This window comes from Garra rufa, chromosome 19, assembly GCF_049309525.1.
Source record: "Garra rufa chromosome 19, GarRuf1.0, whole genome shotgun sequence".
Classification (NCBI taxonomy): Eukaryota; Metazoa; Chordata; class Actinopteri; order Cypriniformes; family Cyprinidae; genus Garra; species Garra rufa.
Genome location: NC_133379.1, coordinates 7136193 through 7160445, shown reverse-complemented (window position 1 = coordinate 7160445; position 24253 = coordinate 7136193). Strand labels below are relative to the sequence as shown.

At 39.1% G+C, this 24253-nt stretch overlaps 1 protein-coding gene across 1 annotated transcript; it reads left to right on the top strand.

The window, feature by feature from the left end:
- Nucleotides 1-14121, top strand: ddx52 (DEAD (Asp-Glu-Ala-Asp) box polypeptide 52). The gene is made up of 15 exons (XM_073824277.1): nucleotides 1-105; nucleotides 470-691; nucleotides 773-903; nucleotides 2375-2560; nucleotides 2939-3082; nucleotides 3187-3298; nucleotides 4614-4686; nucleotides 4859-5062; nucleotides 6425-6515; nucleotides 6666-6788; nucleotides 12330-12480; nucleotides 12570-12645; nucleotides 12768-12839; nucleotides 13036-13119; nucleotides 13306-14121. The coding sequence occupies exons 1-15, from the start codon at nucleotides 15-17 to the stop codon at nucleotides 13376-13378; spliced, it is 1833 nt and encodes a 610-aa protein (XP_073680378.1). The 5' UTR covers nucleotides 1-14; the 3' UTR covers nucleotides 13379-14121.
- Nucleotides 14122-24253: the final 10132 nt, after the last annotated feature.

Below are 24253 nucleotides of genomic sequence, written 5' to 3'. Positions count from 1 at the left end.
TTAACGCGGTTGCAATGGACGCCTTCGACTTGTTTAGAAAGCTTGGGTCTGGTGCAAAATTTGATCTGAAAAGGTTTGCTAAAGATGCAGAGCGATTTAAGGTAGGTTTTAATGCAAAGTATACACGGGCATTAACGTATGTTAGGCTGTTGTTACGCAAAAGGAAAGGAATACGTGAATTTCCGACTAGAGATGTTGCCACATGGCTAACATGTGTTTTCTTTTCCCATTGAATGTCCCTGGAAATGCTAATGCTAATCCGAGTAAACCCAAATAACGCTAAAGGAGTGCATCAACAAGTAGTATGAGATAATAATCGATATTTCCCACGTTTTAAACATCTTTAGTGTGGTTACTGTGTTGTACAGCCTATAGAAACATGAATGCTGGTTGCTACTGTATTATGTTTAATACATTAATAAACACATACTCATTTGGTCATAATTTTTATGTAACTCCTTTCAGGTAGGGAGGTCTCAGAACAAGGACAGCTCAAATCAGCTGGATGGAATCAGCTTTTTTGGCAAAGAGACACAAGGAAACCCATCTCTGGAGTCCAGACTAAGTGAAGATGATAGTGAAGAAGGGAGTGATGAAGAGCAGGACTTTAGTAAACGGAAACGAGCTAAAGTGGATGAACCAGTCAACACAGAAAAGAAGAAAAAGAAAGGAGCTAGTAAGAAAACTGAAGGTAAATCATCTTCTGTCCATCTCTAGTAATTCAATGTTTACGGGTTTAAAACTGTTCCTTCTCCTTACTGTTGTGAAACAGATGCAGAGCCTGAGAAGAGCGAGGGAGAGGGGATCCAATGGATGTCATCCCAAAACACAGTGAAAGACACCAATAAAGTGTCTAAAGGCCAGCCCTCCTTGAAAAGACTGAAGCAGCTTCATAATGGAAAGGTATAGAGAGATGTTTTTGCTTTTCACACCACTTTTTCATTTGATTAGTCAATTACAATAAGATGTAATGGCCAGTATAAAAATTCTATATTTTTTGTGTAAGTAAATGAACAATAAAATTGAAACAAATTAATACTTTGATTAAACTAAGATACAATAAAAAATGAATGTTTCAAATGATTTCTTTAAATTTAGTGTATTAATGTACAGTATGAAAAATATCAATTTTAAATTTTGCTATTAGATTACACTTAACTACAGGATTGAATTATTAGCATATTAATTATTAGTAATACATTTATAAAAATAGAGGAAATATGTGTGCACAATTAAATATGCCACACTGATAAATATTAATAAATTAGGAATAATATGTAATATCAGCCACTAACGTTATTTGGATGACTTGTATTATGTCACGGTGTCAGAATTTACATTTATGTCCACTACAAGTTAAAAATATTGGTAACACTTTACAATAAGGTTCATTAGTTAACATTAGTTAACCACATTAGTTAACATGAACTAATAATGAACTGCACTTATACAGCATTTATTAATCTTTGTTAATGTTAATTTCAACATTTACTAATGCATTATTAAAATTTTGTCAACATTAGTTAATGCAGTGTGAACTAACATGAACAGACAATGAACAACTGTATTTCCATTAAGTATTGTAAAGTGTTACCAAAATATTTTTTATGTTTTTTAAAGAAGTCTCTTCTGCTCACCAAGCCTGCATTTATTTGATCCAAAGTACAGTAAAAACAGTAACATTTTGAAATATTTTTACTATTTAAAATAACGGTTTCCTGTTTAAATATTTTTAAAATGTAATTTATTCCCGTGATTTCAAAGCTGAATTTTTGGTATCATTACTCCAGTCACATGATCCTTTAGAAATCATTCTAAAATTCTGATATGTTGCTTAAAAACATTTATTATTATTATTATTATTATTATTATTATTATTATTATTATTATGTAGAATTTTTTTTCAGGTTTATTTGATGAATAAGTTCAGAAATAGCATTTATCTGAAATAGAAATCTTTTGTAACATTATAATGTCTGTATCAGCTTTTTAAAAAAAAAAATCAATTTAAAGCATCTGTGCTAAATAAAAGTATTCATTTCTAAAATTCCTCCCCCCTCTGTTACAAAAGGTTTTTATTTCAAATATTGATGATGATAATAATAATAATAGTAAAAATGTTTCTTGAACAGCAAATCAGCATATTAGAGTGATTTCTGAAGGATCATGTGACACTGAAAATGTAGCTTTGTTTTGAAAATGTAACAGTTATTTTAAATAGAAAAGTATTTCAAAATTCTACTTTTTTTTTTTTTTTGCCGTACTTTGGATCAAATATTGATCTTATGACTGGTAGTGTACCTACATGGGTCTAATTTCAACTCGGGGAAAATAAATGGATGTCTTTCCTTACAATATTGATTGTGTGTTTTAGGTGAAGCGGATACGGAGACAAAACAGGATTTATGTCTACGGGACAGACGTTCCAGATCCTGTTTCCACGTTTGAGGAGCTACAGAAGGAGTATGATCTGGACCCACGAATCATTGAAAACATTAAGGCAGCGGGCTTCCTAACCCCTACACCGATACAGATGCAGGCCATTCCTCTTATGATGCATGTATGACATGTCTCTGTTGCGTCAGATATAAATGTTTGTTTTCATTATTGTGACTTGAAGGGGTAGTTCACCCAAAAATGAAAATTCTGTAATTAATTACTCACCCTCATGTCGTTCCAAACCTGTAAGACCTTTGTTTGTCTTTGGAACGCAAATTAAGACTTTTTTTGATGAAATCCAAGAGCTCTCTTACCCTCCATAGACAGCAAGGGTCCTGCCATGTTCAAGGTCTAGAATGTTACCAAGAACATTGACAAAATAGTCCATGTGACAGTTATTTTAGTTTTTTTCAACATGAGGGTAGTTAATGACAGAATTGTAATTTTTGGGTGAACTATCCCTTTAAGTGTTTTGATTTCATGGATCTGCTTGTTTTAGAAAAGGGAGATTCTGGCATCTGCTCCAACAGGCTCTGGTAAGACTATGGCCTTCTGTCTGCCCCTGCTGGCCCATCTTCGCCAGCCCCTCAACAAGGGTTTCAGAGCCATTATCATCTCCCCCACCAGAGAGCTCGCCACTCAGGTAAACCTTCAGCCCACATCCAATTATTTATATATTGCTGACAATTTAAACATATTGACTGACATACAGAATGCAATAACTAGCATCTTCATTATTTTCTCTAGACTCACAGAGAGCTGCTCAAGCTGTCAGAAGGAGTGGGCTTCAGAGTTCACATGATCAATAAAGGAGTTGATGCTGTGAAAAAATATGGACCCAAGACCGCAAAGAAATTTGGTATGTATTTTAAGTATATGTAATTAATATATGTATATATATACTTAATACCAGTCAAATATATACTTTACCAGTCAAAAGTTTTTGAACAGTAAGATTTTTAATGTTTTTTTTATTCTTTTTAAATAAATTTTGAAAAAAAAAAAAAAAATTGCATTTTAAAAAATTTTCCGAAATACAGCCAAACAGTAATATTGTGAAATATTTTTACTATTTAAAATAACTGTTTGCTATTTGAATATATTTTAAAATGTAATTTATTCCTGTGATCAAAGCTAAATTTTCAGCATCATTACTCCAGTCTTCAGTGTCACTTTATTCTTCAGAAATCATTCTAATATGCTGATTTGTTGTTCAGGATACATTTTATTATTATTATTATCATCTATATTTAAAGCAGTTGAGTAAATGTTTTAGATACTTTGAATGTAATAATCCAAAGATCAGCATTTATCTTAAATAAAAACTTTTGTAACATTATACACTACACTATTCAAAAGCTTGGAGTCAGTTAATAATTAATAATCAGCAATAATTTTTTGGGGTGCTTTAAATTGATCAAAAGTAATGGTAAAGGCATTTATAATGTTACAAAAGATTTCTATTTCAGAAAAATGCTGTTGTTCTGGACTTTCTATTCATCAAAGAAACCTGAAAAAATCTGCTTAGCTGTTTTCAACATGATGAGAATAATAACAATAATGTTTTTGAGCAGCAAATCAGAATACTTGAATGATTTCTGAAGGATCATGTGACTGGAGTAATGATGCTAAAGCTTTGAAATCACAGATTTCAAATAGAAAACAGTTATTTTAAATAGTAAAAATATTTCAAAATGTTACTGTTTTTGCTGTTCTTTGGATCCAATAAATGCAGGCTTGGTGAGCAGAAGAGACTTAAAAAAACATGAAAAATCTTGGTTGTGTGTATATCTTTGTTTATGAATTGTATAACACATTAAGTTTTTTTTTAAGTTAATTATAATTTTTTTTTTGGCAAGGATGCATTAAATTGATCGAAAATGACAGTAAATACTGTACTATACATTTATAATGTTACACAAAATTTCGATTTCAAATTCTGTTTTTTAGAATGTTACATTCGTCAATGAATTCTGAAAACAATGTATTCAATGTCATCGTGGAAATAAATTATAAAATGAAATTTTAAAATATAAAATATAAAAGTTAATAAAAAATATATATTACTGTATTACTGCATAGTATTACAGTAATACTAAAATAACAATGAGTTAGAATGTTGCTTAAGATCCTGAACTGTTTAGCATAATTATGTTCTTAATGTTTTTTTCCAGATATATTGGTGACGACTCCTAACAGATTGATATATTTGCTAAATCAAGACCCTCCTGCTATCAGCTTAAGTAGGTGAGTGATTTACAAAGGCTCTGTAGTTCAGTTTAAGAATCTCAAATTTGGATATTTTTCTTCTAGAAAATACAATGAAGTACTACTAATTATGTTTGTAGATGTGTTACTTTCACCATCATACAATGATTAGCTTCTGCCTCTAGTGTAAATGCATTTTTACTGTTTGTAGTGTGGAGTGGCTTGTGGTGGATGAATCTGACAAGCTCTTTGAGGATGGTAAAACGGGTTTCAGAGAGCAGCTTGCCACTATCTTCTTGGCTTGCACTTCTCCTAAAATCCGCCGGGCTCTCTTCAGTGCAACCTTTGCCACAGATGTAGAGCAGTGGTGCAAACTGAACCTTGACAACCTTGTCTCTGTCAGCGTTGGACACAGGTATCGAAAACACTCCTTCCATGTGACATGAGTTGCATTTTGAGCTGAAGATAAATTATTTTGTGGTATCCACTAGGGCTGCTCGATTTTGGCAAAAATCTAAATCATGATTATTTTAGTGATTATGACAGGGTCCAAAACTTCATATAGTGATTAATTTAAAGATAGCAATACAGCGAGAAAGAAAGATACAAATAAAAAACAGTGCTTTAAAAAAATACTGAATACTTTTATGCAAGTCTAAAGTAGTCTAACAATACTACAGAAATTGAATGTAATTATTTGAACGTAAAATAAAACAGCGTCTTCACTGTAATATTTAAACATGCGTTGTTTCTTTTTAAAACTACAAATGTCAATTCATTCAAGAGCAGTGACCGATTTTTCTTTGTATTTTGACGTTTTATTCATATTAGGTTCAGAGACGGCAGAAGGAATATTGTAATACAAAAAATACGAATGTTGCCGCTTTAACCACATGGATTCAATATACTGTTACACATGTATTTTCATTCTCAACTGTTTATGATCATTTAAGACATAACTGACAAGAGTTTATTGAATAAACTTGAACATGAACATGAGCATGAATAATCACCAAGCGCCTCATTTTGAAATATTTTTGCGTATATTTGGCCGTTTAGGCATGCACCGTGTTCTGCTCCGTCTCTGAGCGCATACACAGAACAGCGGAAGTTTTCTTACACGCCATTAAAAACACAACATCAAAGAAACATTAATAAATGAAGCATGTCCCGTTTTTTGAAAGTCACGTTACATGATTTTGCTGATTTGCATGTAAAATTGGGCTTTTATGGAAGTGCGAAAGCGCACCACTGGAAAGGGGGCCAATAATCGCTTCATCTCAATTACTGCATTTTCATGATCGTTTGAAGCAGAAATCGAAATCAAAACCGAATTTTGATTAAATGCACAGCCCTAGTATCCACATTATTTTTCAATGCAGAAGCAAGATGTTTTCTGTTCGTGTGTGAGAAATCCAGTTCATAAGCCACCGTAGGTTAACAACATCAAGAATAACAAAGAGAAGTAAATGGTAAAACTGTTTGAACCATTGTGTTCATATTTAAGATAATACATTAAAATAATATGTTAAGACACACCAGTTTGCAACATCAAGCAACAAAACAAGCTGGACACATGAGATCGGAAGGCAGACAGCAATAGCAGGCCATAGCCACTCTTATAGGAAAAATAAGGTGGAAACAATTATTGCTATTTTAGGTTTAAGCTTGTAGAAACAGCAATAGAATAGATTATATCAATAAATTATTTTCTCTTTTTTTAAGATTTACAAATTGTACAAATTAAAGTCATTTACCTGACTGTCTCTTTCCACAGGAACTCTGCAGCTGACACTGTGGAGCAGCAGCTTCTGTTTGTGGGTTCAGAAAATGGGAAGCTACTTGCTATGAGAAACCTTATAAAGCAGGTCAGTGAAATTCTCACTTTAGTCGTTTTGATGACAGAAAATAATTTCTTAATGGCTAAATCCAGAATTTCATAATTCAGATGCCTCATAAGGGGAAGTGAGTTTTTAGTAGTAAAATAACTTAACATAACTTCCATCATCTCCTTTCAGGGATTTATGCCGCCTGTGTTGGTGTTTGTTCAGTCTATTGAACGTGCCCGAGAGCTGTTCCACGAGCTGGTGTACGAGGGAATAAACGTGGATGTGATCCATGCGGATCGCACACAACAGCAGGTTAATAAAAGAACCAGATTATTAGATCAAAACAACAGTTTTAATTATTCATTAAAATTATTCTGAGGAAATAAGTTCAGCCAAAAATCTAATTGGCACCAAACTTTCTAAATTATTCAACCCCCAAAAGTAAAATTTGTAGAAAATCGTTTATTCTAGTGAACGTTACCTCAAAGTGCTTATAAGCTTCTGAGACCTCTCTACTGGAATCTTGACCCATTCCTCGATTGAAAAAGCTTCCAGATCACTAGTTATCTTTAATTTTCATGTTGCCTTTGCTTTCAATAAACATTTTTGCACACTTTTTTTTTTTCACCAAATATTTCGATGACATTTAAACGTGAAAACCAAACAGGCCACTCGAGAACGTTCTATGAACCAAGCTACAGTAGATTTAAATACATGCTTTGGGATGCCTGTCTTGCTGGAAAGTCCAATAATCATAAGCTTAAGTCTGTTAACTGAAAACATTGCAATCTTTGTCAAAATGGCCTGATACTTCAAAGAATCCATGATGTTCTTCATACAGACAAGATTTCCACTTCCTGAAACAGCAAAACACTACCATAACAAGACTGGTCCACCTCTGTTTGACCATGTTCTGCTAATAAGCCTTGCCTTTTTTGCACCAGACGCTGATTTATGGGTCCAAAAGGTTCCACTTTGGTCAAATTACACCATAAAACATTGTTCCAATGCTTCACAGGCCTATCCAAATTTATTTAAGCATATTCAAGTTAGACTTTAGGACTTTTTTTGCACTGTTTTAACAATTTTGTACTCTACCATACAAATAAGTGACTTAAAAACAGCAATGTTGGATAATTACAACTAGGGATGCACCGAATGTTTGGCAGCTGAATTTATTCGGCCAAAAATAGAAAAAAAGCTATTCTGGTGTTCGGCCGAATAAGCGAAAAGGACGAATAAATTACACCGAACAATGAGGTGACTCGATCAAATAGAGGCGCGCACTAATGCAGCAAACATGTCGGCAGTGTTGAAGGATTTAAAACTGTCCAAGAAAGACACAAAAAGTCATTACAAGCACAGACAGCAAGAGACTGTTTAGTATCCTATGAGATACTATGTCTTCCATGAGAAGAAAAAGGGGTGGTTGTTGTTGGTTACTATATGATGACTAAAATCGCAAATGGCCCTAAATGGCCGGATTTCTGCCAAAATAAAAGTATTCTTTCATAAATGTTAGTATTGTAATTTAATGTTGTTCTGTAAAATAAAATAAAGACAAAAATAATGATAACAATCATTACAACAGCTCTATTAAGACATTTATTATAACATTGTCCTTTGCTCAGCAAGGCTGCATTTATTTGTCGGGATAAGTGAATTTCAGCCCTCAGGCGCGGACAGGACGACAGCGCGTAAGTGAGTACTTAAATGCTGTAGTTTAAATAGGCGGTTGTTACATTTGTTGCTGCTAGAGAATCACGTCCTTGTTTTCTAAACTATTTGATTTATTCGTTTCTATTTGATTTAGTTGTTGCTAGACTTCATTTATTCGTTTCTGTTTAATTGTTTTCCTGGTGATTTCGTTGTAAACTGTAGTTTTGATTGCTCTCCTTCGGCCAAGGGAAGCTTTTGTTTGTGAGATCCTCCCTTCCTGAGCGCGCTTAAAGTGCAAAGGGTGTTAGTTTTTCGTTTCGGTCTGACCCATTTGCGCACCATCCATTTGGGATTGAGTCAGCCCAGGGGGCGTCCCCAGCTGCTATCACCTAAGTATTGATTGGTGGTGTATTTAACTGTGTTGTATCAGCTGACGCTGAAGCGTCAGCGGAAGCGTTCAGCCTCCTCGTGTGAAGACTGACAAGAGTAAAGACTTGCGACTTTTCCTGCGCGACTTATCCGAGCAACGACACCGACAACGCACTTGAGTACTCCTTTCCTTTTTCTCACTCTTCTCTCTGTCCTTCTCTATCATGTGTTTCCAACTCATTCCGGTGCTCTCTACACACCGCACTAACATCACACGCACACGTCGACGCAATCTCTCTAACCTGCGTCCTATAAACACCTCTTCCACTGAACCTTTCTCTTTCACGGTTGGACTTTGGAACTGTCAATCAGCCGTCAACAAAGCTGACTTCATTTCGGCATTTTCTTTGCAATCTGGCCTGAGCATCCTAGGTTTGACTGAGACCTGGATACGTCCAGAAGACTCTGTAACCCCAGCCGCTCTATCTAATAAATTCTCCTTCTCTCACACCCCTCGTCAGACTGGAAGAGGTGGGGGTACGGGACTTCTGATTTCCAACAACTGGAAATACTCAACCCATTCTCCTCTATGCAATTATAACTCATTTGAATCTCATACAATCACTATAACATCTCCTATCAAACTCCATGTTGTGGTCATTTACCGCCCTCCTAGTCAACTTGGCATCTTCTTAGAAGAGCTGGATGGGCTGCTATCCTCTTTTCCAGAAGATGGCAGCCCACTTCTAGTCTTTGGAGATTTTAACATTCATCTGGACAAACTTCCATTCACTCCTTGCTTCATTTGACCTAAAACGCACTACCACTGCATACACTCATAAATCCGGCAACCAACTTGATCTCATTTACACACGAAATTGTACTTCAGACGACATTGTGGTCAAACCCCTACACATCTCTGACCACTTCTTCATTACACTAAACCTACATCTTGCTACTTGTGCACCCCCATCCCCCCTACCTGTTACTTTTAGAAGAAACCTACGCTCTCTCTCACCCTCCCATCTTTCTTCCTCAATATCCTCCTCTCTTCCCTCTCCTACCCACTTCACATCCCTGGATACTAATGCAGCAACCGACACGTTATGTTCCACTCTTACTTCTTGCCTAGATGATATATGCCCTCTCTCCTCCAGGCCAGCACGGGCTGCTCCTTCCAACCCTTGGCTATCCGATGTTCTTCGTGAGCATCGGTCCAAACTTAGGGCAGCTGAGAGAAAATGGCACAAATCTAAGGATCCATCTGACTTGAGTATGTATCAGTCTCTGCTTTCATCCTTCTCTACCCAAGTCCATACTGCCAAATCTTCATACTTCCACAACAAGATCAACAATGCTCCGGACAAACGCAACCTTTTCAAAACTTTTAATTCACTGCTCTGTCCCCCTCCACCACCTCCCACCACTTCTATAACAGCTGATGATTTTGCCACATTTTTTACAGACAAAACTACATCTATCAGTAATAAGTTCTCAGCTCCACATATACAGGAACTAAAACTGGCCACACCCACGACTGAAACTCCCCTCGTCTCCTTCCATCCCCATTCTGAGGCAGAAGTAACCAAACTTCTCCTCTCCAGCCATCCGACGACATGTCCTTTAGACCCCATCCCCTCACACCTTATCCAAGCAATCTCCCCTACAATCCTACCAGCGCACACACACATCATCAACACATCTCTTCTCACAGGCACTTTCCCCACTACATTTAAGCAGGCCCGGGTAACCCCACTGCTCAAAAAACCTACACTTAACACTTCACTCATAGACAACTATAGACCTGTCTCTCTCCTTCCGTTCATAGCAAAAACATTGGAACGAGCTGTTTTCAACCAGCTATCTTTATTTCTCGCACAGAACAACCTATTGGATGCTAACCAGTCAGGGTTCAGGAGTGGCCATTCAACTGAGACGGCACTACTGTCTGTCACTGAAGCCTTGCGGATTGCAAAAGCTGATTCCAAGTCATCAGTACTCATCTTGCTGGACCTATCTGCAGCATTTGACACGGTAAATCACGAGATCCTTCTGTCTACCCTCTCAACGTTGGGCATCACAGGGACTTCACTTCGCTGGTTCAAATCCTATCTCTCTGGCAGGTCTTTCAGAGTGGCCTGGGGAGGGGAGGTTTCCAAAACTCATCAACTGGTCACTGGGGTTCCTCAGGGATCAGTTCTTGGACCCCTCCTCTTCTCCATATATACCACATCTCTGGGCCCCATCATACAGGCACATGGCTTTTCCTACCATTGCTATGCTGATGACACACAGCTCTATCTTTCTTTCAAACCGGATGATCCATCAGTAGCTGCAAGGATCTCTGGCTGCCTGGCGGATATCTCTGCATGGATGAAGGAACACCATCTTCAGCTCAATCTAGCTAAAACTGAGCTCCTTGTCTTTCCTGCCACTCCAACTTTACAACATGACTTCTCCATCCAGTTAGGTTCATCAACAATTACCCCATCGACTTCAGCCAGAAATCTTGGTGTAATCTTTGATGACCAATTGACTTTTAAAGACCACATAGCTAAAACTGCTCGATCCTGCAGGTTTGCATTGCACAACATCAGAAAGATCAGGCCCTTCCTAACAGAGCATGCTGCACAACTCCTCGTACAGGCCCTGGTCATCTCCAGGCTGGACTACTGCAATGCTCTTTTAGCTGGTCTTCCAGCATGTACAATCAGGCCTCTACAAATGATTCAGAATGCAGCAGCACGGCTGGTCTTCAATGAGCCCAAGAAGGCCCATGTCACACCTCTCTTCATATCCCTGCACTGGCTACCGGTTACGGCTCGCATCAAATTCAAGACACTGATGCTGGCCTATAGGACAGCCACCGGCTCATCACCTGCCTACCTCCATTCACTACTACGCATCTACACTCCCTCCAGAAGTCTGAGATCCTTTAGTGAAAGACACCTTATTGTACCACCACAGAGAGGCACGAAATCACTTTCCAAAACATTCTCCTTCAACGTCCCTGCCTGGTGGAATGATCTTCCCACCCCCATCCGGAACGCAGACTCCATTACTGTCTTCAAGCGACTGCTGAAAACCCATCTTTTTCGACACTATCTGACTCAATTAAAAAAAAAAAAAAAAAAAAAAAAAAAAAAAATTCTTTTCCTCTCTTTCCTGATCTTCCCTTTCTAGCCCATACTCATCTAACAACGCCTGTCATATGGTATTTTTAAGCACTTCCTATGTTGATCTGCCTCCTTAGGATGAATCACTTGTTGTATTCCCAATTGTAAGTCGCTTTGGATAAAAGCGTCTGCTAAATGAATAAATGTAAATGTAAATGTACATTAAAAACACATGCCTGATTTAAGAAGGGGGTCTTAAAAATGGCCAAAGAATATTATTTTACTAACTTATTCATTTTAGGTTAAATTGTGGTTTGTGGGGGAACACGAAAAACCGTGTTTGGTAATCAGCCTTCGGCCCATTGTGTAATTTTGTTCGGCTTCGGCCAAGAATTTTCATTTCAGTGCATCCTTAATTACAACATAGCTGTGTTGCAAATAAAGTCTTATGAGTCAACAATGTTACATTATATTGACATTGACATCACTTTTAATGTGCCTTTAGAGATGTAATAAAAATCAAAATCTGGGTCTTCAGGAAAGCTTACATTCGTAAATTATTACAGTCTCTGGGGGTTGAATAATTTTGAATGGAACTGTATGTATGTGTATGTGTATATATACATGTATGTATGTGTGTGCAATTTTTGTATAATAGTAAAATATATCTTATTTTCATTAACTGGTCTGTCTTTGTTTCTCTTAATAGAGAGACAATGTTGTGAGCAGTTTCCGTTCAGGGAAGATCTGGGTGCTGATCTGCACAGCTCTCATGGCCCGTGGTATTGACTTCAAGGGCATCAACCTGGTTATAAACTATGACTTTCCTACCACTGCTGTGGAATACATCCACCGGATTGGTTAGTCCATTGTAGCTTATTTTTGAGTAGAGAATTCATGTTGTCTACCCTTAAAAGATACTAAGCTTGCTGCTTTGTTTTCTCTATAGGGCGAACTGGAAGAGCAGGACACAAAGGAAAGGCAATAACTTTCTTTACAGAGGATGACAAACCTCTCCTTCACAGGTAATAACAACACTAACAACAAATCATAGTAGCATTGATTAATAATTAAGGAAGATCCTTTTCTAAGCTTATGATTTATGATCGCATGCACTTCTATTTACTTGTTTTTTGTTATGGGTCAGCATTGCTACCATTATAAAGATGGCTGGATGTCCTGTCCCTGACTACATGACTGGGTTAAAGAAAATCAAAGGGTGAGGTTATATAAGTGTTATTGTACCATAGCTTTTGCATTTTTATTTTTAAAATCAGTCTTGTATAGTTGCTTGTTCATTACTGCGGTTTGGAAATAAAGTCTAGCATGTTAAAATGTATAAAATGCTTTTTGGAGCCTGGTGTTGCAGATGTCAAATGTCACAGTGTAAGACCTCTTATTTTTTCTTCCTACAGCAAATTGAAACATCAGCTTGCTAAAAGACCACCCAAACGGTCAACAATTCGCACGACTCCAAGCATTCTCTTTGAGAAAAAAAGGTTTGTTCTAGATCCCAGTGCATATAGCCGGACACGTTTTTTTATAGCCTCGGAAATACTGCAAGACCAGAATTGCATTATTTCAGACTTTTCATGAACAGTTAATTACGAGTTTTTAAACAGTTTATTTTTGATTACAATGTTTATTTTAGTGTGTAACTTCACATTTTCACTGTTAATTTTCAGAAGCAAAACAAAAGACACAGCAAAGGAAGCAGAAGCAAAAGGCGAGGCATCAGAAGTCATTTCTAACAGCTGATGTGATACATTGAGAGTGTTGTATAGACTGCTATTTTTTTCTATCCACATTATTGTCTCTAATAAAGTGAATGTTGACCAGTCTCTGTGAAGATCTTATGACAGTGAACAGATGGATTGGAGCTTGTTAGTGCCATTTTACATTACATAAAACATTACCATCATAAACTAAAAGAGGGTCTTTTTAATTATTTGTTTTTATCGGATGCAATGGGCTTGAAACACTGGTGCAGGTCAGACTCATATTGTCAATCTGGTTTACATTTCATACATGAACAGTTTTGTGTGTTATTTTGGATGGCTCTAAAATAGAAATCAACTGTTTCCGCAGATTAGTTTCAATTCTGATTAAAGTCCTCCATGACAGAGTGTGACTCAGCCAAAAGCAGGACTGTCTGATGTTGCATTACAAAACAAAACTCGTATATGACCAGTTTGTCTTTGATTTTGGATGGCTTTAAAAAGGAAACTACCTGCTTACACAGACAAATTTCAGTACAAATCAATATTCCGTCACCCCACAGTGTCACTGGGCCAAAGTCAGGACTTTACAATGTAGCATTACAAATTAAAAGCTCATATTCTGTCTGTAATTTTGCATAACTCTAAAACCGGTTTAAATTCAGATTAATAGTACACCACCCCACAGTGTCACTCAGGCAATGTCAGGATTGTCCAATGTTTTATTACAAAATAAAGACTATCTGATGTGTAATTACAAAATAAAAGCCCTCTAAAAACTTATATTTGGTGTTTTGTCAATCAGTTCGGATTGGTTTAAAAAGGAAACTCCCTGTTTCCACATAGCATTTTTTCAGATAATTAGTACACCTCAGTGTTCCCAAAACGTCAGGACTTTGGGTTTTAAAAAACATTACAGCACTGAATCAGCTTTGCTGAGAGTTTTTAATTATATTTTTCTTGCGACCATTCTCGGTAACTTTACAGTACTTTTACTTCTAGATCTGACGGCAGCATTCAGGCCTGACCCCTACAACAGCAACTCCAAACACTAAAGGGGACTTAAACTCAACGTAGAACCTTGACAGGGACTTCAATTTCATTTACAGACACTGACCCATCCATCAAAAATGGCTTGTAGTCCTCACCACAGAGCCCTTTTACTCAAACTCAAAAGATGGAGGTTAAGTCAAGAAGCTATTCACTAGAGCTAAGATTTAGAATATCTCTTCATAAGTACAAAGCAATCAGCCAGTTATATGACCCTGCTTTTAATAATAAAAACAAATGATGTTTTATTAACAAGGTTCGCGTGGAACACGATCAGATAATCAACCAATTCGGCACAGGTGTAATTCGTTTAGCCAATCATCCTAACCAGTACAACACATATATAAACAGTCCGCCTTCTTACCTCTGTTGCGATAGATTCTTGGCATCCCTCCTCCACCCCAATTCCCCACTTCTAATCTGTTTTTATCCCATACTAGGGATAGGGGGAGTTCTCTGGGTTCGGCCTGTATTCCGGGCCCGGAGCCCTCCCCCAGGACAGCATGCCAAAATATGCTTTCTACATGCTCAAGAAGATTAGATGTAAGGGTGAACTCGTGAAACTATTTTTTGCTCAAGGTCAGACGCATTTTCCTCAAACTCCTTTCTTGCCCTAAATGAAGGAGCTGGATTTAAGACCTGCAGTATTTCAATACTCTCATTGACCATCAAATACTTTTATCTCGTCTTGAAATATCTGAGGGTATCTGTGGAAATACCGTAAGATGGATAAAGTCATATTTTTAAAATAGGAGTTTTATATACGGTCCACATGGGAGAGTTTGTATCCCGCAAGGTTCTATTTATAAAACTTGTTCTTTTCTCTGTATATGCTACTGTTAGGATTGATTTAGGATAAATGCGGTGTGTCATTTCATTCTTATGCTGATGACACTCAATTGTATTTGTCTTTTAACCAAAATTCTTCCAGTGTCTTGGGGCGTTTGTTGGCCTGTGTAGATGAGTTGAAGTCATAGATGGCAGCTAATTTTTTGAGTCTTAATGAATCGAAAATAGAGATGATTATACTTGGTCCCTCTGAAATGAGTGATACGTCTGGAGTTAACCTGGGAATATTAAGCCCTTTTAGGAAACATCAAGTAAAAAATTTGGGTGTGATCTGTGACAGTGCTTTAAAATGTAACTCTCAAATAAGTGAATTTGTCTTAGTCTACCAATTAAGAATGATTGCTACGATTGAGTCTTTCTTAGCACATATAGACTTGGAGAAGCTTATTCATGTTTTAATTTTTCTTAAATAGATTATTGTAACACACTTTATTATGGTACTCAAACAAAACTTTTGGACCAGATTACAAATGGTTCAGAATTCAGCCGTAGGTACTCGGAAATATGACCAAATTACACCTGTTTTGAGATTTTTGCAGTACCTTACAGAATTAATTTTCAAGATTTTAATTTTTGTTTTTAAATCCTTGCATGGTATAGCTCCTCCATACATTGCTAATCTTATTCATGTTCAAGAGTCAAGGAGATCATTACGATCTAATGGAAAGAATCTCCTACATGTTCCTCAGTCAAAATTAAGTAGCTACACCAAGGCTTTGGAACAGTTTATCAATGTCTTTGCGACAATTATAATCTCTGATTAAAGCTGCAAGTAGCGATGTAAGGGCCCTCGCACTTGGGCTCACCACTGACTAGTGGCTTTAAGAAAAACAGCAAATGGTGGGCAGTATGCTTTCAATATAGTGAATATAGGAGGAATGTCAAAGTCATTTATATGTGCCAATCTTCCTGTTGCCAACTGGTGGCACTATGACTATAACTGATTATTGGCATGTAATTGTGTTCAGGCCAGCACTTTTATCAAAAATATGAAGTTTGGTGCAGATTAAACAGTATGTTTGAGTTAGTATAAGACATGACGTATCCTGTTGCCAACAGGTGGCACTAGGATTACACCTGAATATTGGCCTTTAGGTGTCTCCAGGCCAAGACTCTTACCAAACCTGTGAAGTTTGTTGCAGTTTGGACATTAGGGCCCGGTTTCACAGACAAGGCTTAAGCCTAGTCCTAGACTAAAATGTGAGTCTGAGCTGTTTGAACTGAAAGAAACTTGCACTGACTGATCTTAAAATATATTGGTGTCTTTGTTTTGTCTCAAGATGCACACCAGTAATGTTTTTTTCTAAGCATGTTTATAAAAATTACTTAAATATCCTAATTGAACTATCTGCTAATCCTGGCTTAGTCTAAGCCCTGTCTGTGAAACCGGGCCTAGATGTTTAAGTTAGTGTAAATCAAACCATTTCCTTTTGCCAACAGGTGGCGCTATGATTATGAGAGAACATCGACCTTCAGATGTGTTCACTCAAGGACTTTTATTGAACATGAAGTTTGAGGCAGATTGGACATTTTATGGCTGAGTTACAACAACTTCTTTTCCTTGACGAAACATTGAAATTTGTCAGGCCACCACGGACATGCCCTTTAACGAAAACTCAAGATCTTTGCAATTTAACATTGCTAAGGACTTTAGATTAGACTGACCAATTTTGGTGCTGATCTGTATAAATATCTAAGAAGAGTTTGTTGCAGTGTACAGTGTTGCGGACACACCCTCCAATGAAAACTCTAGATCTTTGCAATTTAATGTCACATGGGCCTTTGGTGTTGATCTGAATAAACCTCTAGGAGAAGTTCGTTCAAGTACGACACCTGAAAATGGCAAAAATGAGACAAAATTAAAAAGAACCGACTTCCTGTTGGGTTTCGGATTTCACTCCAAGAGACTTGGAGCAATTCCAATAGGGTCCTCGCACCACCGGTGCTCGGGCCATAAATATACTGTACAAAATTCATCCAAAGGACTGATAGTGTGAGTGGCACTTTGGTGTGCTGTAATATAAATCTGAAGTGAAACTTGTTTGTAGGAGTTTCCCTTTTGAGAAATAAAACAGCATATATATGAGTCGTTGCAGGGCTACTATTTTGTAATTATGCATCCTGGCATTATGTGAGTGACACTCTGAGCAGGTGCACTGTCAATCTGAAAGTGAAAGTGGTCTGTTGAAACAGGGAGTTTCCTTTTTGAGAAATAAAACAGCATATATAGTCATTGCAGAGATCTTATTTTGTAATTCATCTGTGGAAACAGGTAGTTTCCCTTTATACCAACCTGGATTGATAGACAAAACAACCTATATGAGTTTTGGAGGGCTTTTATTATGTAATGCAACATCAGACACTCCTAACATTGGGCGAGTGACACTCTGGGGTGGTGTACTGTTAATATGAAGTAAAACTGTTTTGTGGAAACAGGTAGTTTTCTTTTTAGAGCTATCCAAAATCACAGAGAGAACAGGTAGTATGAGTTTTTGGAGGCTTTTGGTTTGTAATGGTTGACATTGGGGGAGTGAAACTCTGGTGTGGTGTACTGCTAATCAAAGTGAAACCGTTTTGTCGAACCGTTTTGTCGGCTTTTGTTTTGTTATTTCATGTCACACCTAATAACATTATTTTGATGTTATTTGGAAATTCTACATGTAATCAGACTGTTTTTTAAACATTTATTTTATATTTTTATTGATGTTATCATGTCATGTAAGCTGATTGCAGAACAGTCAATCAGAACATACTGAATGTGTGAAAAGCGCATTTTAAAATTTTGAATGCTATTTGTTGTTACAGTGTTATAACCATGTTATTACTACTTTTTTATTACTACAGAAACCTATAGATTTTGATTGTCTTAATTATTTGCAAATTGTGGTTTCCAATAACTATGGAATAAAATACGTATTTCATAAGTTATAGGGAAAGACCCTACAAGAGTGTGCAACAAGACGGAAACAGTTAAGCAATAATGTACAAAAATCTCTTATCTGAGTGGCTGCCTTTTCTGTTTTTTCTCTCTACACACACATGTTAAAAAAGCATTTTGACATGTTTGGAATAAATGTTTTTCATGTAAGACAATAGATTCAAAAAATATCTACTCTGAGTCTGAATTCAAGGAAATTATTTCAGTTTCAGCTTGAAACGTGTTGTTTAACTGTTGAAAATGGATTAAGCTACACTAAAAAAAAATCTCGTAAAAAAACGGTCAAATGACTGGCAGCTATGGCTGCCAAACAAAAACCGTAATATTACAGTAAAATATCTTAATTAAAATAAAGTGCAAAAACAATAATTTTACAGAAATTTTCATTAAAGCTTTTACAGAAAAAAAACCATTATTTTACAGATTTTTCCTTGTTTCAATTACGATAATTTACTTTAATTTTACGGTTTTTGTTTGGCAGCCATAGCTGCCAGTAATTTGACCGTTTTTTTACAGGACTTTTTTACAGTGTAAAACCCTTATTTTAATGATTTTTCCGTTTCAATTAGGATATTTTACTTTAATTTTACGGTTTTTGTTTGGCAGCCGTAGCTGCCAGTCATTTGACCGTTGTTTTACGGGACCTCTTACAGTGTAAAACCCTTATTTTACAGACTTTCCCCTTTTTTGGTTACAATATTTTACTTTAACTTTATGGTTTTTGTTTGGCAGCCGTAGCTGCCAGTCGTTTGACCATTTTTTTACAGTGTAAAACCCTTATTTGACAAATTTTGCCTAGATTATTACAATGAAAGCACTAAATGTTCTACAGAGAAACACTGTTATTTTACAAATCATTACAATAAAAAACCTTCAATAAAGTGTCAAAGCATGCTCAAGGTGGAAAATTAACAGTTTTATTTAAAAGACAAAAACCAGTCTGCAATACAAAGTCTGTGCAAATGCCATATAAAATTAACATTTTACATTTTAGCAATTTTTTTTAAGAAATACAGCACAATTACATTAAAAGAACATGGGACAGTTTCATCAAAACGTTTAATTAAATATATGTTTAACTTAAAACTATTAGAAAATATTTCCTGATAATTCACTCTTCCACATGTAATCCAAGATGTTCATATCTTTCTTTCTTTAAGTAGAAAAGAAATTAAAGTTTTTGAGGAAAAGATTTCAGGATTTTTCTCCATATAGTGGACTTCAGTGGGATTAAGGTCAAGGATAAAGGTTTCAAAATTTCAATACAGCTTTCAAAGGGCTTTACAAGTTCCCAGTGACCCTTATTCCTTGGATGGGATGATGTAGAGCCCTTTGAAGCTGCATTGACAATTAATTTTTTATTAATTTTGGACCTTCAACCCGTTGGCTCCCATCGAAATATGGAAAAAAATCCTGGAATGTTTTCCTCAAAAACCTTTTCGACAGAAAAAGAGACAGACACGAGCATCTTAAATGACACAGGGGTGAGTAAATTATCAGCAGGAAATTTTTGTATCAGAATTGAACTAGTCCTTTAGAACTGAATAAATACAAAACCAGTACATCTACAAAATTGTCAAGATTAACAATTTTATTAGTTTCAGATCAAAATTTAGATTATTGAATTTTTCATAACCAGTTATTCAGAGCTCCAAGGAGAAACTGAACTAAAAATGCATTTCTATCTCATCCACATCATTTTATCTTAATCCTTGGGCTCCATTGAACTGAAATAATTATATAAACCTATAGGTAATCTTGCATTTGTTGTAAGGGGATTAAAAGCATATTAAATGTTATTTTCTGGAAATTGATCAGAGATTAACTGTTGAGATGTTATTTGCATGCTCAGTGTGGGTGGGCCTTCTGTCAATACTTTGTTGAAGCACCTTGGCACCAATTACAGCCTTGAGTCTTTTTAAATATGATGCTACAAGCTTGGCACACCTAGTTTGGGCAATAAACACTGGAGCTCTTTCAGTGTGACCATCGGCTTATTGGTCACCTTCCTGACCAAGGCCCTTCTCCCTCAACACGCTTTAGGAGGAGTCCTGGTGGTTCCAAACTTCTTCCATTTACTGATGATGGAGGCCACTGTGCTCATTGGAACCTTCAATGCTGCAGACATTTTTCTAAACCCTTCTCCAGATCTGTGCCTCAATACAATCCTGTCTCAAAGGTCTATAGACAATTCTTCAGACTTCAATTTTAGCTAATTGGATTACGTTTGCCGTTGATCGACCCTCGCCTGTTTATTGGATTACTCTTTTGTCTCACCCTCATTTACCTGATTGCCAATGTTTGACCCTCCCTGTTTTTGACGATGTTTGGAAATAAAGCTTGCATATGGATCCACCTGTTTCACATCTCTGTCCCTTCATTACACTAGGACATCTGAACTGATGCTGTCCACTTTTTTTTTTTTTGCTTGTTATAGCTTTCTAAAGGAAATAGTTGGCTTGTTGAAGCATGTATAAAGTTCATACCACTGATTTACTGAACATTTGGGAGTAGTCCTATGGACTTCCAGCTCCTTGAGATATATTGAGTCTTTTCTATATATTGAGTTCTACATTGAGCCTTTTCCAGGCAGTGATCATCTTCACCAGTAATTTTTCTGCTTTATTTTATTTGTATTTTTACCATACCATATTCATTTATTTCTTTATTGGATTTCTGCATCTTTTTGGCAATGATATTTCAACATATTACTGAGCATTGCAATTAAGATTTTGTGCTGAGAATGTACTTTGCACATGAACCCAAGGTCTACAAGATTAACCAAATCTACATACACACACACTTGAATGGTTTGTCTGGACATGCTTGACGTTGACAGCAGTATACAAAACATTGACAAGAAAATAATTTGCTCCAATTTTATGAAATGCAAAGTTGTGTATGCTCCCCCAGCAACCAGTTAAAACCAATTAATGTCTAAGTTTTGACAATGTATCAAATGGATACATGACTAGCTGAAAAGCTAAGACATATATCCATAATATATCGCTTGAACAAGCAAGTACATAACATATCGTGACTAAAAGTCATGACATAAACACGCTATCAGAGTTATGTCTGTGTATTGTCCTGTTCTGTTCTGTTTCCCAAGTGTTTTCCCCCTATGTTTCTAGCTATAATGGTTTAGTCCTTGTCTCCCCCTTTTGGTTTTGTTTAGTTAGTTCAGTCATGCCCATATTTGTATTTCCCCCTCGTTATCTTGTTATCTTGTTAGTGACCACGCCCCCGTTTCAGTGTATTTTAGAGTCTGTGTGTGCACTCCCCATTTGTCCGTCAATGCTAACTGTTACCTCTGTTTGCTTGTGTACATGTGTTCACCTTATACTCCCGGTTTTGTTTTGTTTGTATTAGTTACTGTGTTTTATTTAATAAATCTTTATTCGTTCTTCTACTCCGGTTCTCCTCATCATTGTCCACTCCACAACCCCGCCTGGATCGTGACAGATTGACGGACCAAAAACAGAAGATGAGTCGGGCTGAGGCAGCTTTGAGGAGACTGCGGCAAGGTGGCCGTGAGTTGGAACGATATGTGGAGGATTTCATCGAGCTCTCCCATCAGGTAGGCTGGCACGAGGCTGCTCTTGGTGCTGTGTTTGTTTTGGGGCTGGATGATGAGACCATTCGCTGCGATCTTCCCTCTAGTAATTTCCCCTTGATCGAGCTAATAAACCTGATTCTCTATTTGAATGGATCTGATTTTGAAGTCAAAGAATTTCCAAATTCTGGTCGGTCTCATCTTCCAGTCCCCTCACGGACACAGCACATCGTGCCAGTCTGCCATAAGCCGAGAACCTCCACATACCGCTCCAACGGATCGGACCGCCAGCCCAGTCTCCTATCCCCAGTCGTCCTCCAAAGCTCCGCTGCTGTCCTCAGCCCGATGCGGCCGGCCTCGTCCCCGCGCTCTCATCTACTGGCCTCCGCCCAGCGCTCTAATCTGCCGGCTGCCACGCCAGCTCACAAGATGGCTGCCACGCCAGCTCACAAGATGGCTGCCACGCCGGAGTCGGCACGCAAGATGGCTGCCACGCCGGAGTCGGCACGCAAGATGGCTGCCACGCATGAGTCTGCACGCAAGATGGCTGCCACGCATGAGTCTGCGCGCAAGATGGCTACCACACATGAGTCTGCACGCAAGATGGCTGCCACACATGAGTCTGCAAGCAAAATGGCTGCCACACAGGAGTCTGCCCGCAAGATGGCCATCAAGCCTGAGTTCCCGGCCAAGATGGCAGCCATGACTGAGTTCCCGGCCAAGATGGCCACCGTTCCTGAGTTCCCGGCCAAGATGGCCGTCGTTCCTGAACCCTCGGCCAAGATGGCCGCCAAACCTGAGTTCCCGGTCAAGATGGCCGTCGTTCCTGAGTTCCCGGCCAAGATGGCCGCCAAGCCTGAGTTCCCGGTCAAGATGACCGCCATTCCTGAGTTCCTGGCCAAGATGGCTGCCACGCATGAGTCTGCGCGCAAGATGGCTACCACACATGAGTCTGCACGCAAGATGGCTGCCACACATGAGTCTGCAAGCAAAATGGCTGCCACACAGGAGTCTGCCCGCAAGATGGCCATCAAGCCTGAGTTCCCGGCCAAGATGGCAGCCAAGACTGAGTTCCCGGCCAAGATGGCCACCGTTCCTGAATCCTCGGCCAAGATGGCCGCCAAGCCTGAGTTCCCGGCCAAGATGGCCGTCGTTCCTGAGTTCCCGGCCAAGATGGCCGCCAAGCCTGAGTTCCCGGTCAAGATGACCGCCATTCCTGAGTTCCTGGCCAAGATGGCCGCCAAGCCTGAGTCCCCGGCCAAGATGGCCACCAAACCTGAGTCTGCACCCAAGATGGCGACCGCCAAGTCGAAGTCTCCGCTGGTTCCGCCCAGCCTTCCAGAGTCTCCGCTGGTTCCGCCCAGCCTTCCAGAGTCTCCGCTGGTTCCGCCCAGCCTTCCAGAGTCTCCGCTGGTTCCGCCCAGCCTTCCAGAGTCTCCGCTGGTTCCGCCCAGCCTTCCAGAGACTCCGCTGGTTCCGCCCAGCCTTCCAGAGTCTCCGCTGGTACCGCCCAGCCTTCCAGAGTCTTCGCTGGTTCCGCCCAGACCTCCAGTGACTGCGCCGCCAGAGCGCCCTCCAGTGACTGCGCCGCCAGAGCGCCCTCCAGTGACTGCGCCGCCAGAGCGTCCTTCAGTGACCGCTCACCCAGAGCCTGCTCTGCCAGAGTCTCCGCTGGAGACGCCCAGCCCTCCAGAGTCTCCGCTGGGGTCGTCCAGTCCTCCAGAGCCCGCTCCTCAAGAGCGCCGTCCAGAGCCCGCTCCTCAAGAGCGCCGTCCAGAGCCCGCTCCTCAAGAGCGCCCTCCAGAGCCGACGATGTCTCCAGCGCGCCCTCCAGAGCCGGAGCTGTCTCCAGCGCGCCCTCCAGAGCCGGAGATCTCTCCTGCGCGCCCTCCAGAGCCGGAGCTCTCTCATGCGCACCCTCCAGAGCCGGAGCTGTCTCCAGCGCGTCCTCCTGAGCCGGAGCTCTCTCCTGCGCGCCCTTCCGTGCTCTCCTGTGTGGAATATACCCTAGGTTCCCCCAAGAAAATTTTTTTGGGGGGGGGGGCTACTCCCCTGATCGGCCATGGCCACCTGAACTGTTTACCCGGCCATGGCTTCCTGAGCCTCCAGATCCGCCATGGCCTCCTGAACTATTGTCCCGGCCATGGCTGCCTGAACCGCCTGATCCACCATGGCCACCTGGACTGTTTACCCGGCCATGGTTTCCTGAACCCCCAGACCCGCCATGGCCACCTGAGATCCCTGATCCGCCCTGGAGACCACCTCTATGTCCCCTGTGTCCTCCTAGCGGTGGAGGGCGCCCACCCTCCCTCCCCTTTGGATGTTATTAGGCGCGGGACGCGCCTTCGGGGGAGGGGGGGGGGGTAATGTCAGAGTTATGTCTGTGTATTGTCCTGTTCTGTTCTGTTTCCCAAGTGTTTTTCCCCTATGTTTCTAGCTATAATGGTTTAGTCCTTGTCTCCCCCTTTTGGTTTTGTTTAGTTAGTTCAGTCATGCCCATATTTGTATTTCCCCCTCGTTAT